Source organism: Diceros bicornis, chromosome 3 (genome assembly GCF_020826845.1).
Source record: "Diceros bicornis minor isolate mBicDic1 chromosome 3, mDicBic1.mat.cur, whole genome shotgun sequence".
NCBI lineage: Eukaryota > Metazoa > Chordata > Mammalia > Perissodactyla > Rhinocerotidae > Diceros > Diceros bicornis.
Window position 1 is genome coordinate 77728878 of NC_080742.1, and position 14250 is coordinate 77743127.

A 14250-nucleotide genomic window follows, 5' to 3' on the forward strand; every position below is an offset into this window, starting at 1 on the left:
TCAGTGAAAAAAGTATAAGGGAAGTATGTTATCAATGGGGAAACTAAAGTCATGAGGGTTAATTGGCTTTGTCAAAAAAAGTTTGCTAATATTGATTAGCCCTCCTACCACTCTAGAATTCACAAGGTTAATCTCTCTCTACTTCTTCGGCCTTTCAATGCATTTCCCCACAGCCTGTTTTCTTATCAAATCTAAAATCAAAAACAGTTATTTGGATGGGTCTATTCCTCTATTTAAACCATATCATCATGATATTTAAACCATATCAACAAATTGAATCTTCCTATGAACCTAGAAGACAGTACCTTCTTACTTTAGTTACCCACAGCCTTGTAAGGAAAAAGGAAGAAAGCCTTGTTCCACAGGCATCTGTTAGCACTTACTTCCTGTATGACTTTTTGGCACGGATGAGTCTGTCCATTTTCCACAATGGGATTGGTGTGTCTGAGGAAAGACAATGGCCCAAATTAGTGAAGAGCAATTTCACCAAGGACCCAGAGCACTGAACCCTGCTAGCCAACTTACTATCTTTCTCACCAAATAAAGAAAACCAGATAGTAAAGTTATAACACGTGTCGTCCTACTCCATTCAAACAAACACGAGCACATAGTTTAAATCATCCTATCATTTTTTGCCACCTTTAAGCCACTTCCACTGGAACACATAAATTCGAATCCAACTCCGGGTGAAGGGGCTGTGAGTGTGGGGCATTACAACTATCTTTTTTATATTTTTCCCTTTATAAACCTGAATATATAGTCCCTTCCAAATTAATAAAAAATATATACAGGTTGCCTGAATCCACTATGAGAAACCAAGTAATGCTCCATTCTCAGCATTAAAAGCCAAAAGCTTTAGGAACTCTACTCCACCAAAGTTGTTTCTCATGGTTCTAGTCTGAATCCAGTGATACACAATATGGGCCCACCTATAATATGTCAAATCCAACCATTTGTCTAGTTCTAGAATCCACTAATTCGAAGGAAAGCAGGAAAAAAACACCCTGTATGATTAACCACCAACCTGTTATAAGGGTTATTATTAATAGACTCTCAGAAAGGCATGTAACAGGGCTCTCCTAATTACACAAGGAAAGCATTGTGTCAACAAGAAAAAGATACCTGTTGACAAGAACTAATAAGCTAAAATAAAGCCTCAGTTTTAATTTACTCCACCACAAGCTTTTACGCAACTATTACTCTGATATTACGGTTATACCTATGGGTCTCACAAACTACAAATTATGTAACTCAGTAAGGATCACTCTTTGAACATTGTCACTCAAATGCTTTTTTAATTAGGCTCTTCTTGACTTCAAAGGAGGATTAATTTCACCTGGTCACTGAAGAGGCTTTCATCATTTTTTGCACCCAAACACTATACAGCAATGGTTCTAAAACTGTGATCCTTGGAATAGCAAGCAGCAGCAGCAGCATCACCTGGGAACTTATTAGAAATGTAAATTCTTGGGTCCTACCCAAGATCCAATCAATCAGACACTCTGGGGATGGGACCCAGCAATCGGTTTTGATAAGCCCCACAGGTGACTCTGATGCATGTTAAAGTTTGAGAATCACTGATCTAGAAACCAAAAGAATTAATAACATTTTAAAGGGTCTTTTGATAAAGGTGTACCAAGAACAAATTCTTAGAATTTGCCTTTGCCCCAAAACTTCAGGTAATAAGCTTAATTAGTCTCCTGACAGAGGAGATTACAGGAGGTACTTGGAAGTCTGAGAAAAAACACTTGCTTACTTCAATACATAATGGTCTCATTTGAGCTTTTAACTCAAGGCAAGCATACGAATTTTCCCTTCTTACCTAAATATCACTGCAAGGCGATCTAAGAACACAGTGGGATCTGAGGACATGCCATTGCTGGGCTCCTGAGATAAGAGCTGAAGAGACAGACAGACATTAACGCCCAGTTATTACATATACAAACCTACAGCAAACACTGCAACATACACCCTTATACATCAACCTCTGTCTCAATCTCTACTTATTATAATAGATTCCTGAAAGTCACTCAAATGGTGCAAACTTTTAAATTCGCATTGTCAAATTGCTTTCCTCCATCTTACTGCATCCTGGCCAAGATAGTATCTTACTACATTTTACTATATGATCAGTGTGAAGTAGAAACAGTATCATTTAATTTTTTTTCCATTTACTTTTACTATGATTAAGATATTATATACATTATAATATGTTATATAATAACATTACTATATTATATAATCTATTTTACATTTATATTTCACTTTATATTATAAAGCTTTACAATTATTACAGCTTTAATTTTAAGAGGTAAGGCAAGTTGCCTCTTCTTCTTTCCTAAAATTTCTTAGATATGTCCACGAGCATATCATTAGAGAAAAATTTTGGAATCATTTTGTCAAGTTCTCCTAAAAATCCCACTGATATGTTCACTGTTATTGTACTATAAATGGAATATGTGAAGAGCTGACATCTTTACAATATTCAAGGAAAGCTGGTAGGTTATGGTTTTGGTTGCTAACTTGAAAAGTGTTTTTCCCATATCTTCTAAATGGTGTTACTGATAGAGTGAAAATCTATTCATTTTGGAATACTTACTCCATGTATACAGCTACTTTGATATACTCACTAATTTTAATAACTTTTCAGTTCATTCTCTTGGCTTTTCTAAGATCATCTGTAAATAAATAATTTTCTTTTCCTTTCTAACATGTAAACATCCTGTATTTGTTTCACCCCTTACTTAATTGGACTCACCTTTTTCAATGCCATAACCTGAACAGAACATAGTTCACTAAGACATTCAGTAATCTTATCCAAAGGTAATCTGGCTAGAACAAGTGCTGTCCCTGAAAGACAAAGGAAGATACAAATGAAGAAAATTAAAGCTGAAGTGAGATAACTCATTGGTCTATATCATATGGCTAGTAGAAAGGGCTGACTGGTACCATTCTTTTAAAAAGATCGGCACTGTTTTTTAAATTACAATATTTTGTTATTTATGGTTGGTTTTTCTTTATTTGGCTTAGAAGACAATACTGACTTTCACAGTGACATTTACAACTGAAGTTAATATTAAATTATTTCTCTTCAGTAGCCTATTGGTTTAAAGATATTTAAACATGTCTCCCATTCCAATTCTTCAAAGACTTTTAAAATCTCTTTCACAAAGCCAATGCCAAAGCTATTTTTATATAGCACATAGTACAATGGTTTTCAAACCTCCCAGAGATTCTGATTTAGTGGGTCAAGGAGAGCCTTTATTTTTGATAAGTACCATAGGTAATTCTTATCATCAAAGAAGTTTGAGGAATTTGGACATAATTTTTCTCGGAAGAACGGGCCGATATCAGAGATTTAATTCTAGTTCTACCATAACAGAATCTATGCGCTGGGTAATGTATTCTCTCTGGGCATCAGTTTCTTTATCTGTAAAACTAGTGCTTTGAACAGAAAGGAAATAGTTAAGTCTGCCTTTCTTTCATTTTTAAATCATTGCAAAAGCCTCCCCACTCCTTTCCCCTCACCCCTAAATAAAATATTAACTTGGAACTCCAATAAAATAGGTTTTTTGTTTTTTTTTAAAAAGAGGTAGTTAGGTTAAAGTGGGGATAGAAGGCCCAGGATCTTACTCAGCCTCCCTCTTGTCACAATCCCCACCAACTGCTGAAGCATCTCCCCCAAATCCTAAGGATTACATATTACACTAGGTCCCTTCTAGGTCAAAAATCCCTTGACTACGATTTCTCTCATCTCCTGAAATTTCATTTGACAGAACAGTCATCAACCCATAAATTTTCAAATTTGAATAAAAAACTGAATGATTTTTCCTGACAATCTATAAGTCATGGATGAGTTAGAGTTTTATTTAAAACAAGGAGAGAAAAATCTAACTTAAACATGGCTTTTTCTTTTAGTTCATTCCTACAGAAAAGAATGTTACTAAAAAAACTTTCAATATCTAGAAGATACCGCTGATAACCGGGATGCCACATTCTATTACAGGTTAGAAGTCACTTAAATTTCACTAGAAAATGACAAGATGGCAGCAATAACCACTAGCAGTAACTAAGAAGAATATTTGACTCTGATTTAATGCCTATTATCTATGCCTATGAAGGGAAACAACAAAAATCCATGCTACAAAAATAAAATCTGTCTTGGAAAATGGATAGTTAACGCTGGCTGGTAAGAAACCTGGTCACAGAAGTGAGAAAGAACAGAGTTAGGTCATACATAAGGGTCACCCAATCTTGCCAAGGCTAACTATTTACCACTCACAGAGGCTTAAAAGATGCTGCACAGATCATATTACCAAGTCTTCTATTTGATATACCCTAATCTCCTCTAAATTACCAGCTGTGGGGATTTCACTACCTCACAGGACACCCCAACCTGTTTTTAGAAAGTTTGGTTAGAAAGCATTTTCTTTCCAGGAGCCAGTAATTTGTGAACAGTCGATTACTCATAAAATAAATCTGTTCCCTCTTTTATAAGATAATCTTTCAAATATTTAAAAATAGTCATCATATTTAAAGTCTCTTCTAAGTCTTTTTTCTTTGCCATAATATCTCCAGTTCTTCCATTACTCTGAGCTTCCTCACCACTCTGGATGTCTGCTTTAGATAGGCAATCACTCAGTGTAAGCTCATCAGCAACGGTTCAAGACCACTAAGAGACCAAGACCCTTGCTTTGTACTTATAGGATTGATCCAGCCACACTACCTTTACATTTCCACTTACTTCTTTGGTATGGCAATGCTTATTTGATCTCCCTTTTTATTCTTCTCTTAACTCAAAAAAAGAACTGTGTTTAGTTTGAATGTGTTGTCTCCACCCAAAATCTATGCCTGTGCTGTATATACTATAAGCAGTTTGAATTAGTTATGTAGCCTTAAAATATTCTAAGAAAAGAATGCATGTACACATAATCAACACCCTACCCTCTGAGTGGAAAAGCCACCTTCCCCAGCACTAAGTAAACTGAAATTGAAAAACCGGGATATGATTGATGTAAGATAACCCCCAGAAGTGCCTTAAAGGAGACTGTTCCTGGTTAACATCTTAAGTAAATACCTTTTAGCAAGCCCACAGCAGCTTCTGGAGACAACATGAAGGAATCAAGGGAACGGGCAATCTCCAAGAGTCCATTAAAGTGCTGAGCCATGTGGTCTCGGCAGACAGAGCAAATGTTATGAATGGCTTTGGCTGCAGCAGAAGCCAGAGGCTTTTCACACAGGCCTTTCATCAAATAGCCCAAAACAGGGTCTAAGGAGAAAAGCCATACAAGAGAGATTACATAATTGAAACTCAAGGAAAACTTCTAGTTTGTTAGAACAGAGGTCTACATTCCTTTTTTTTTTTTTTTTTTAAGCAAAAGAACCATATAAAATGTGTTCAAATCCCAATATATAAAATATATGAAAGTGGGGCTGATCTCACTGTCATCGTGTAAGGGAGCCCTGAGTCCTACCTATTCATCTTGCATTTCTTTCCTCACGACAGTCAACTGTTGCTTGTTGCTAGGGCTTCACAGAACAGTTTGAAAAGCACTAATGGATATGACCGCTCAAGTATTAAGAATAGGGTAATGTGGGGCTGGCCTGGTGGTGTAGTGGTTAAGTTCGCGTGCTCCACTTTGACGGCCCAGGCTTTGCAGGTTTGAATTCCAGGTGCAGACCTACGCACCACTCGTCAACCCATGCTGTGGTGGCATCCCACATACAAAACAGAGGAAGATGGGAAAAGATGTTAGCTCAGGACAAATCTTCCTCAGCAAAAAGAGGAAGACTGGCAATGGACGTTAGCTCAGGGCCAATCTTCCTCACCGAAAAAAAAAGAATAGGGTAATATAAGAAAGAAATGTAAAGCTCAAAGAGTTACCATTATACTCAGAGATGAATCACTTTGTAAAAACAGCCTACATTAATCAGGACAATGATAGTTATCTAAAGTTGACACTTTCAGACTTGCTTCTTTATAGTTACAAAAGGCTGTGGTCGCTTCCGCAGCACATATACTAAAATACAGTTACAAAAGGCCTTAAAAACACACAGGTGGATCTTTTAGCATTTCTAGAAGAATTACATTTTACTTTTTACCAAATGTAAGTGTTTCAAGAAAACTGAGTAGGAAGGCGAATTTCTAAAGCAAATTCAACTTATCTTTTACCTTGTTTTATAAAACTTAGAATGTTTTTCAACAGAAAAACCCTAAGAAAAATCATACATGGTTAAAGAGCACTTTATGAGTACTTTAGAGTAACCTCATACCAAACCATAAAAGAAAGAATAACATCTTAAAGCCCATCTAAAGGTTATCTCCATTTCTAGTCTAATGACCAATACAATGCACCAACCCAGCACGAGCATCCCTGCCCCCTGCCACAAAAAAAAGCCTATTTAGCCCAGGAATCAGAAGAACTAGAATCTGGAACCTAGGCCAAGCAATTCTAGTATTGTAGATTTCAGTGATTCTCGAACTGAATACTTGTGGTTTTGACTATTCTAGATTAAGTATGAACATGTAGCAATTTGTTTAACTGCTGAGGCACAAATTTGAATGAGATACTGCAAGGTGGTACCTAATGATAAGTCTTAACAAAGAAATAAACAAACCCACTTTGTTTCTTTGCAAAACAATTGTTCAGAAAAGAAAGCCAAATGTTGAGGCACATAATGGAAGTGAAGATCTAAGAATTAGAAAACAAGTATTTTAAATGGTATCTTGAACTTGAAAAGTGGCTCAGCTATGATGCCAGTGTGTCTATCATATGCTCTGTATACAAAAATAAGAAAAAAGGAACATACATCACTTTTTAAGCAAGAGTTTCAGTCAATAAAAAAGATGTGTAAATTAAAATCAAGTTGAAAGGTGGTAATAAAGATAAACAAAGGAAACACATCAAACTTGAAATAACACTATTCACGAGTTTGGAGAGTCTTAAAATTCTCAGAATATATCGCTCTTAAATATCAGGGGGGCTTAATATATATTACCCTGGATAAATTATTTAGTCTCTTTGGATTTCAGTTCGCTTCTCTGCAAAATGAGGGGGTTAGAAGAAACTATTTCTAACTTTACTTTCAATTCTAAAGTTATTTTATATGATCTTTAGTTATTTTTTCAAGTCAATAACGCCAGCCAGAGGTTATATAACTCAACACTCTTCATTTTAATTTATACTTAGTGTCAAATAATAATTCTTAGTTTTTAAATGGAGCATGTATTTAACACTGAAAAACCCTCTCCTTTGCTTTAGCCTATTAGTAGCTTCTAGGTTAGAACTACAGGAGAGTCTGATTAGCTCAGGCATATACCCAAGACTAACAAAGACAGCAATGTTCATGCTGAAGCAGAGTACTGGCAGCAAACTGTTTCCCTATCTAGAGATCTAATCTTTCAAAGGTCCTTTCTCCCAAGTCTGATCAGATTATAAATGTTACATCAACTAAGCAATAACGCATATAACACAATATTTACTCTCAGTGTGTAGAAACATTCTACCTATCAATAAAAGAGAAAGCAGGAAAAGGAACAAAGGTAAGAGAGAGAAAAAAGAAAATCAGAAAAAGCCGAAGCAGCAGCAGTGGGAGAGTTCACACATACCAAGGAACTGAGGATTTCGATCAACCACTTCGCTCATCTCTCCAACCAATTCAATACTGGTGTATCGCACAGCTGTATGTACAGTCTCTGGGAGACGGACAACTCCTTCTAGGACTTCCACAAGTGTTGGGTTGTTCTCCCTGAGTACAGAAGGCAAGTACTCACAGTTACTGATTTCAGAGGTTAGGTCCTGGCCAAATAACAGGCTGCAATGCCACAAACCATCGCTAAAGGGCTTCTTTCTAAACAAATAACCATTTGGATAAAAGTGCTTAACTCTTGGGGTGAAAGTTTTTTAAATGCTCAAAAAAGGGGAAAAGACAGAAATGAAAGATATTGTTGTTTCAGAAGCATACTGCTCTTTAATCTTCTGAATGCCAGTGAAGTGTCTAAAGACACATCCTGCTATCAAAATAAGGCTCTTCAAATTGGAAAGGTGGGTATTTACTGTGGATGAATGTCTTCTTCTAAAGAATCCATTTTATTTATTTCTATATCTGCAGCACCTAGAACAGTGCCTGGCACATAGTGGGCACTCAATAAATATTGCCAAATGGTCAAATGAATGAATGCATAATTCTCATAGACTACTTTCGATTGGTTGTTATTCCCTAAAAGATTTCTTATAGCTAGATACTGGAAATTTTAAGGACAGGTAAGAATGTGTGGGCCAGCTTACTACATTAAGGAACAAGAACACAAGCTGCAGGAATAGGTAAAGCTGCCCTGATTTGGAACAAGAGGGAAAATTAAAGTTAACCAAATACTTTCCACAGCTCCATGAATTTATTTTTTCCCTTTCCTTCTCTTTTTTTTCACTCCCCAAGAATACTAGCTGAATTTCTTTAAGTAGAGTAGAGGATGCCCCCAAGGTAGTAGAACACAATTCAGAAATGAAAGATGTTTAAAATGTAAATAACATCCTGAATTAGAGCAAGAGCACTCCCTGGTGATAAACTAAGTCTATGAAGCCCTCTATATACACTAAAAAACGGTAATCATGCAGTTGGCTTGAAATGTGGACAAACAAAAAAGCAAAATAAAATCTTCTCTCATTTATGCCTTATGTTTCCTAGGGGCACTAAGCTAATAATTGAGACTCTCTACCCATCCTTTCTCACACCAACACATATCAGTTAGAATATCAGTGATTTTAATAATCTTCAGACTGTCACTGAAGGTTCCAAAAGACACCAAAACAGGTTTAAGAGCAAACAGTATGGTATGTAATTCAGAACTAAAACTTCTTAATAAAGAAAAACAAATCTACTCTATTTCTTTGAATATTTACTTGATTAGAAACAGTATAAGATTTCACTGAGTAGGCCCTGAAAGGCAGCTAAGAAAGAAGCACTGTACTTTCACAAAAACATGCCTTAACTATCTCTCCAATCAAGGCCCTGGAGAGAGATCGACTGCAGGTATCTGATCATGATACAAGAAAACCTGAGAGATATTAGCATCAATTTATAAACTCACAGCACAAAGTAAATCCTGTTTTTAGGATTCATGTCAAAATCATATATAGAATTTCTATGCTAAGCAATTATAAACCAAATTCGAATAATTTAAGAATTTCTAATGGCAATAACAAAAATAGTAACTGCCCTTTAGATTTTGCTGCTCTTTCAAGTGGAACAGTGCCTATGCCTTGCCTCTCTGAAACTCAAACGATTCTCTAAGACAGAAAAAAAAGAGAACAATGTAATTAAATATTTGTAAGGACAACTTACCCGAGGTCACAAAAGCAGGTGAGAGCCAAATTAGTGCCTATTCAATTGCTTTTAAGCAAGTGCCAACAATTTAACAGTCTAACAAATTTTTGATTATACCAACTTTCACAAAGGAGCCTCGGTTGGAAAAATAAATCAGCATTCTTTTCCTAGCATCAAGAACAAAATAATTTTAACTCTAGGAAATGTGGTTAAAACATAGATATCAGCAATGCATGCTACTCTGGACTAGACTCTAGAAGTCAGAAGACTAGAGAGCATTATAGAAGTAAGAAGTTCTAAGAGTTTCCAAACATATACCATATGGGAAAAATGGTGTAATTTTCCTTCCTTTGATGTTTAGAGTTCCCAGCAAAAGACTTATTAGACACTCACGGATCAACACTCTTTGCTATAGCAGCCATGATAAAGAGAACCGCTTCTGTCACCTCCCAGGGTGGGTTGCCTTCTTTCAGAGTAGAATATAACTAGAGAAGAAGAGGTGGATTATGGATCCATTAAAAGGAAAACAGAATAGAATTCCAAAACAAACAAAACAAAAAATCCTGTTAGTTAAAATAAATCCAGCCCCTTGTTTCTAAATCTAATTAATTATCTCTCAGAGCCAAGGGAGAATACTATTTTCATTTTACACATCTTCACTAACTGTAAGTACCTACTAATTTATTTTTGAAATAAACCCATTTAGGTCCCCCAGAATACATGAAGATTATTGTCTGCCCCCACAAAATGAGTATTACGGAAAAAACAAAACATATTACATGAGTGTCTTTTCCTGGTCCTGATAATAACTGATAAATACATAAACACACTTAAAATTGAGATATAACGTAAATCTTCCATATATGTATTGGCTTTGCATTTCTATTGTTTTAACTACTTGTCAGCATCAACACTAGTAGTATAGATTAAATTCCTAAAAAGTAGCTGTTTAGAAGCACCTATCACAATACTATGTCCAAGCAAGGAAAAAAGAAGGAGACCAAGCAGTATACTCAGAGAAGTCCAGAAATTCCCCAGGGTGTATCTATTTGTGGAATGTGACTGGGTGTTAGTCTAAATAAGATTTCTGTAATCAAATAACAGACACTGCTAAGTAAGAAAAAATTATACAATTCTCTTGTTGCAGGACTTCACAGAGCCTTTAACATACTACTTAAGTCATTTCCCGATTTTAATTGATGATAGAACTGGGTTTTTTTGCCAAAGAACATCTCATGGGACTAGTGTTTCACAGAACACATCTTAGACAACACTGATAATTTATGTAAATTTGTAAACTGAGGTCTGGAGAAGAACAAGTAACTTGCTCAAAGTCACAGAGCCAGTGAGAGAAGAGTTGAAATCTGAGCACGGGTCATCTGCCTGTGATCTGGGGATCTCACTGAATCTGCTTTCTAAGAATTTCCAACACTCTGCAGTTAGGTCAATAAACACATTTTGCTTAGTATAAAGAAAAACAGCTATAATTTTATTAACACTTTCTAGATCAGATTATGCCCCTAAATACACAAAATGCCTGGGTTACCCCCCAAAAAAAAACAACAACAAAAGGTTAGTTCAGCATTGCTGACAAAGCATCAAAAGTGGTATTTCAGATCTCAGAGCATGACCCAGCAAAATGAAAACCACCTGAAATTATGCTAATGTTAAGTGATGTGGAATGGTGATGATTGCAACCTTATGAGGTAAAATGTTACTCACTGATTGTCAGGAAAACCACAGGACTATGAATCCTCTACTCTAGTATAGTCACCTTTGGGATGAAACTGCACAGGAATCTAACCATAAGTGTGGACAAAGGAAATGCCAAATAACTAAAAGAGTTGCCGGGAGTTGGTACATAATTATTAAAGCAGAAAAACTTGCCTATTTTTCCTGGCTAGGTCCAAATTCCCTATAAGTATCTTGCAGGCTTTAAAGTTTATCTATGATCTTCCATTCCAACTAGACAAGCAGAACAGCTCTCATTAGCAAGAGTAGTAGAGTAAACCATAACTGAACCATCCACAGACTGCAAGTGGCTTGTAAAGATACTAAATAAACACAGCTACTATATGCCAGGCAGTGTGCTAGGCACCTGAATATCTACTGTCCCATTTAGCCATTGAGATTGAAGAAAAAGATGGAACATTTATAGAAGACACAAAAGTGAACACAATTAAATGATCCATAAAACTGGTAAGAATCTCCAAATGGGCTTACCTGAGCAAAACACTCCATAGACCCAATCAAGAAAATCAAGTCTTTCACCAGGTCCGATACCCTCATCCGAAACTCCCCAAAGTCATCTGTCTCCTCAGGAACTCCCTCCTGAAATTTCAAATCAGATAACATTTGTTTTAAACTCACTAAGGGGCTGGCCCCGTGACTTAGCGGTTAAGCGCGCGCGCTCCGCTGCTGGCAGCCCAGGTTTGGATCCCGGGCGCCCACCGACGCACCACTTCTCCGGCCATGCTGAGGCCGCATCCCACGTACAGCAAGTAGAAGGATTCGCATCTATAACATACAGCTATCTACTGGGGCTTTGGGGGAAAAAATATATAAAAATAAAACATTTGAAAAAAAAAAAAAATCACTAAGGATTTCACTGACCTCTATAAAATCAAGAACAAAGAAGAAAAAGTCATTAAGCAGTCCAGTCCGAATGAACAGATAAATTAACTAAATCACAAAGATATTTTACTATAGTCTCCCAAACTTTTAGGTATGTCAAGTCAATACAACCTATCCTCTACCTTTACTATGAGAAACTCTTCTTTTTTGTTTTTTGCATTTCCAAGCTACACTTGCTCTACTGTTAGAAAAATTTGGAGTGGTGGGGGTGGGAAGTGACCAGGAAGAAGTGGTAATTTAAGAGTTTATAAGTCTATCTAGAGAAGGTATAACTTTTTAGTACTGAATAAGCCTCTGAAGCTTTATGGTTCAAGAGCTACCAAAATCAACCATTACCACAATTACTAGATGCAGAATAGAATTTCAGACTTTAGAAAAAATTTTATATAGGTGGACAGATACATAATAAAACAGGTAAATTTTTCATTGAAAAATACATCATTTAGGGGCCAGCCCCGTGGCGCAGTGGTTAAGTGCGTGTGCTCCGCCGCTGGCAGCCCAGGTTTGGATCCCGGGCACGCACCAATGCACCACTTGTCAAGCCATGCTGTGGCGGCGTCCCATATAAAGTGGAGGAAGATGGGCACAGATGTTAGCCCAGGGCCAGTCCTCCTCAGCAAAAAAAAGAGCAGGATTGGCACTGATGTTAGCTCAGGGCTGATCTTCCTCCCAAAAAAAAAACCAGATCATTTACATTTCATGCTTCTTAAATTTTTCTTATTCCAACACACTCCTACAAACTACAAAGGCTTACCAATTGTGAGATGAGGTTAAGGGCATGTGTAAGAATCTCAGAACGTGAATATCTGGAAAAAGCCCTTAGTACTATTGAGAGTTGATTTAGTTCATTCTCCTTGCTTTAAGAGGAAGAAATTAAAGTCAAGGAATAAGGAGGAAATGACGGCTGTCTCAGATGAGACAATGAATTATAAAGCCCTATACAAATTATAAACACTACACACCTACAAGTGTAAGGAATTATCTGCAAGGGACATGGTGCCACGGAACTAGGAAAGGGAAGAAGGGGATCAATCAAGTAGAGCCATTTAAACCAGAGCGGCCTTGCTTGTATTTACATATCAGGCATCAAAGTAAGATGTAGCTGTAGATAGGATTCCTCAGTTAAAAAAAAAGTATTGAAAACCACTAGACTAGATCATCACTAACGGTCTGTGGAAACACAAAATACCATGACTCAAGCAACAGTGTTAATACTAAAATGAAGAGAACAGACAGTTTTCATGTCAGATTTAACTGTAAGCAATGGAAAAAAACTCACTCCGTTAAAGGACAAGGATTAAACCAACCCACCAACCAACCAAAAAGATGAAATAAATGCTGTAAAATTTGAAGAGACTAAGCAAAGAACGAGGGTTGAAGAGTTTTCCAATGGACTATTTTATAATATTTCTAGTATATTTTCTTTTAAGCCAATAGAATATTTCTATATTTTCTTTTAAATTATAATATCAGTACAAATAACATAAAGAAAAACGTGTGTATGTGGGGGGAGAGATCATGTTATTCTCCATATCCTCACACAAATATTTCGCTCCTGTGTTAGTTTTAACCCAACCACATATTTTACACTATTAAAAATACAGGGTATAAAATTTTACATTCTGATATTTTTCATTTATCATATCAACTATCAGTATTTCAATAGTTATTATTTTTAACTGCTACATAATGGTTCATTAAGTTGCTACATCATAATTTATGTAAACTTTTCATTTTTTAACTTTATAGATAATGCTTTGTACATAAATAGCTATTTTTTTCTTCTGCAGAATTATTTAAGGTAAATTCCCAGGAGAAGAATTACTGGCTCAGCAGGATTGATCTCTTTCTATATAGACCTAATTCTCTTCATTATACTGGTATTGACTTCTTCAGTTAACCTATAGAGTGACAAAAAACTTACAGATGCCATTAGTTTTATTCTCTATCTTTTTAGTTTCCTTTCAAATTAGCACTGAAACGAGGAGGAAATTAAGATTTGAAGAAGTAGAGAAGGGAACTTAACTTACATGGTCTGGTTCCAGCTGGCAGTGTCGAGCCAAGGCATGAAGCAGCCTCTGAATATAAGCTTTGAAGATGCCATGAATAACTTCATCGTTAGTTTTGTACAAATGCTCTCCTAGTCGGTACCAAAAGTTAAATGAAATTTCTACTACCTGTTAAATTAAGAGATAAAGAGAAAAGATGGTTTATTTGAATCAGAAAAGAAATGGAACAAGACAGTTTTATTATTACTAGGGCCATATAGGAAAGAAGATATACTTTTTTTTT

General features: G+C 36.2%; 1 protein-coding gene across 3 annotated transcripts in view; it reads right to left on the reverse strand.

Annotated features, from left to right (window-relative positions):
• TNPO3 (transportin 3) overlaps positions 1–14250 on the reverse strand; it is a 93808-nt gene that overhangs the window by 35661 nt on the left and 43897 nt on the right. For 2 of the 3 annotated variants that reach the window (XM_058529656.1, XM_058529668.1), the window contains 8 exons: positions 13989–14135; positions 11548–11655; positions 9718–9809; positions 7610–7749; positions 5078–5269; positions 2759–2850; positions 1823–1899; positions 384–444 (listed from right to left, as the gene is read on the reverse strand). In XM_058529656.1, the coding sequence (XP_058385639.1) occupies positions 384–444; positions 1823–1899; positions 2759–2850; positions 5078–5269; positions 7610–7749; positions 9718–9809; positions 11548–11655; positions 13989–14135 (909 nt within the window). The remainder of the gene's footprint in view (positions 1–383; positions 445–1822; positions 1900–2758; positions 2851–5077; positions 5270–7609; positions 7750–9717; positions 9810–11547; positions 11656–13988; positions 14136–14250) is intronic. The other variant, XM_058529662.1, reaches the window with a different exon arrangement.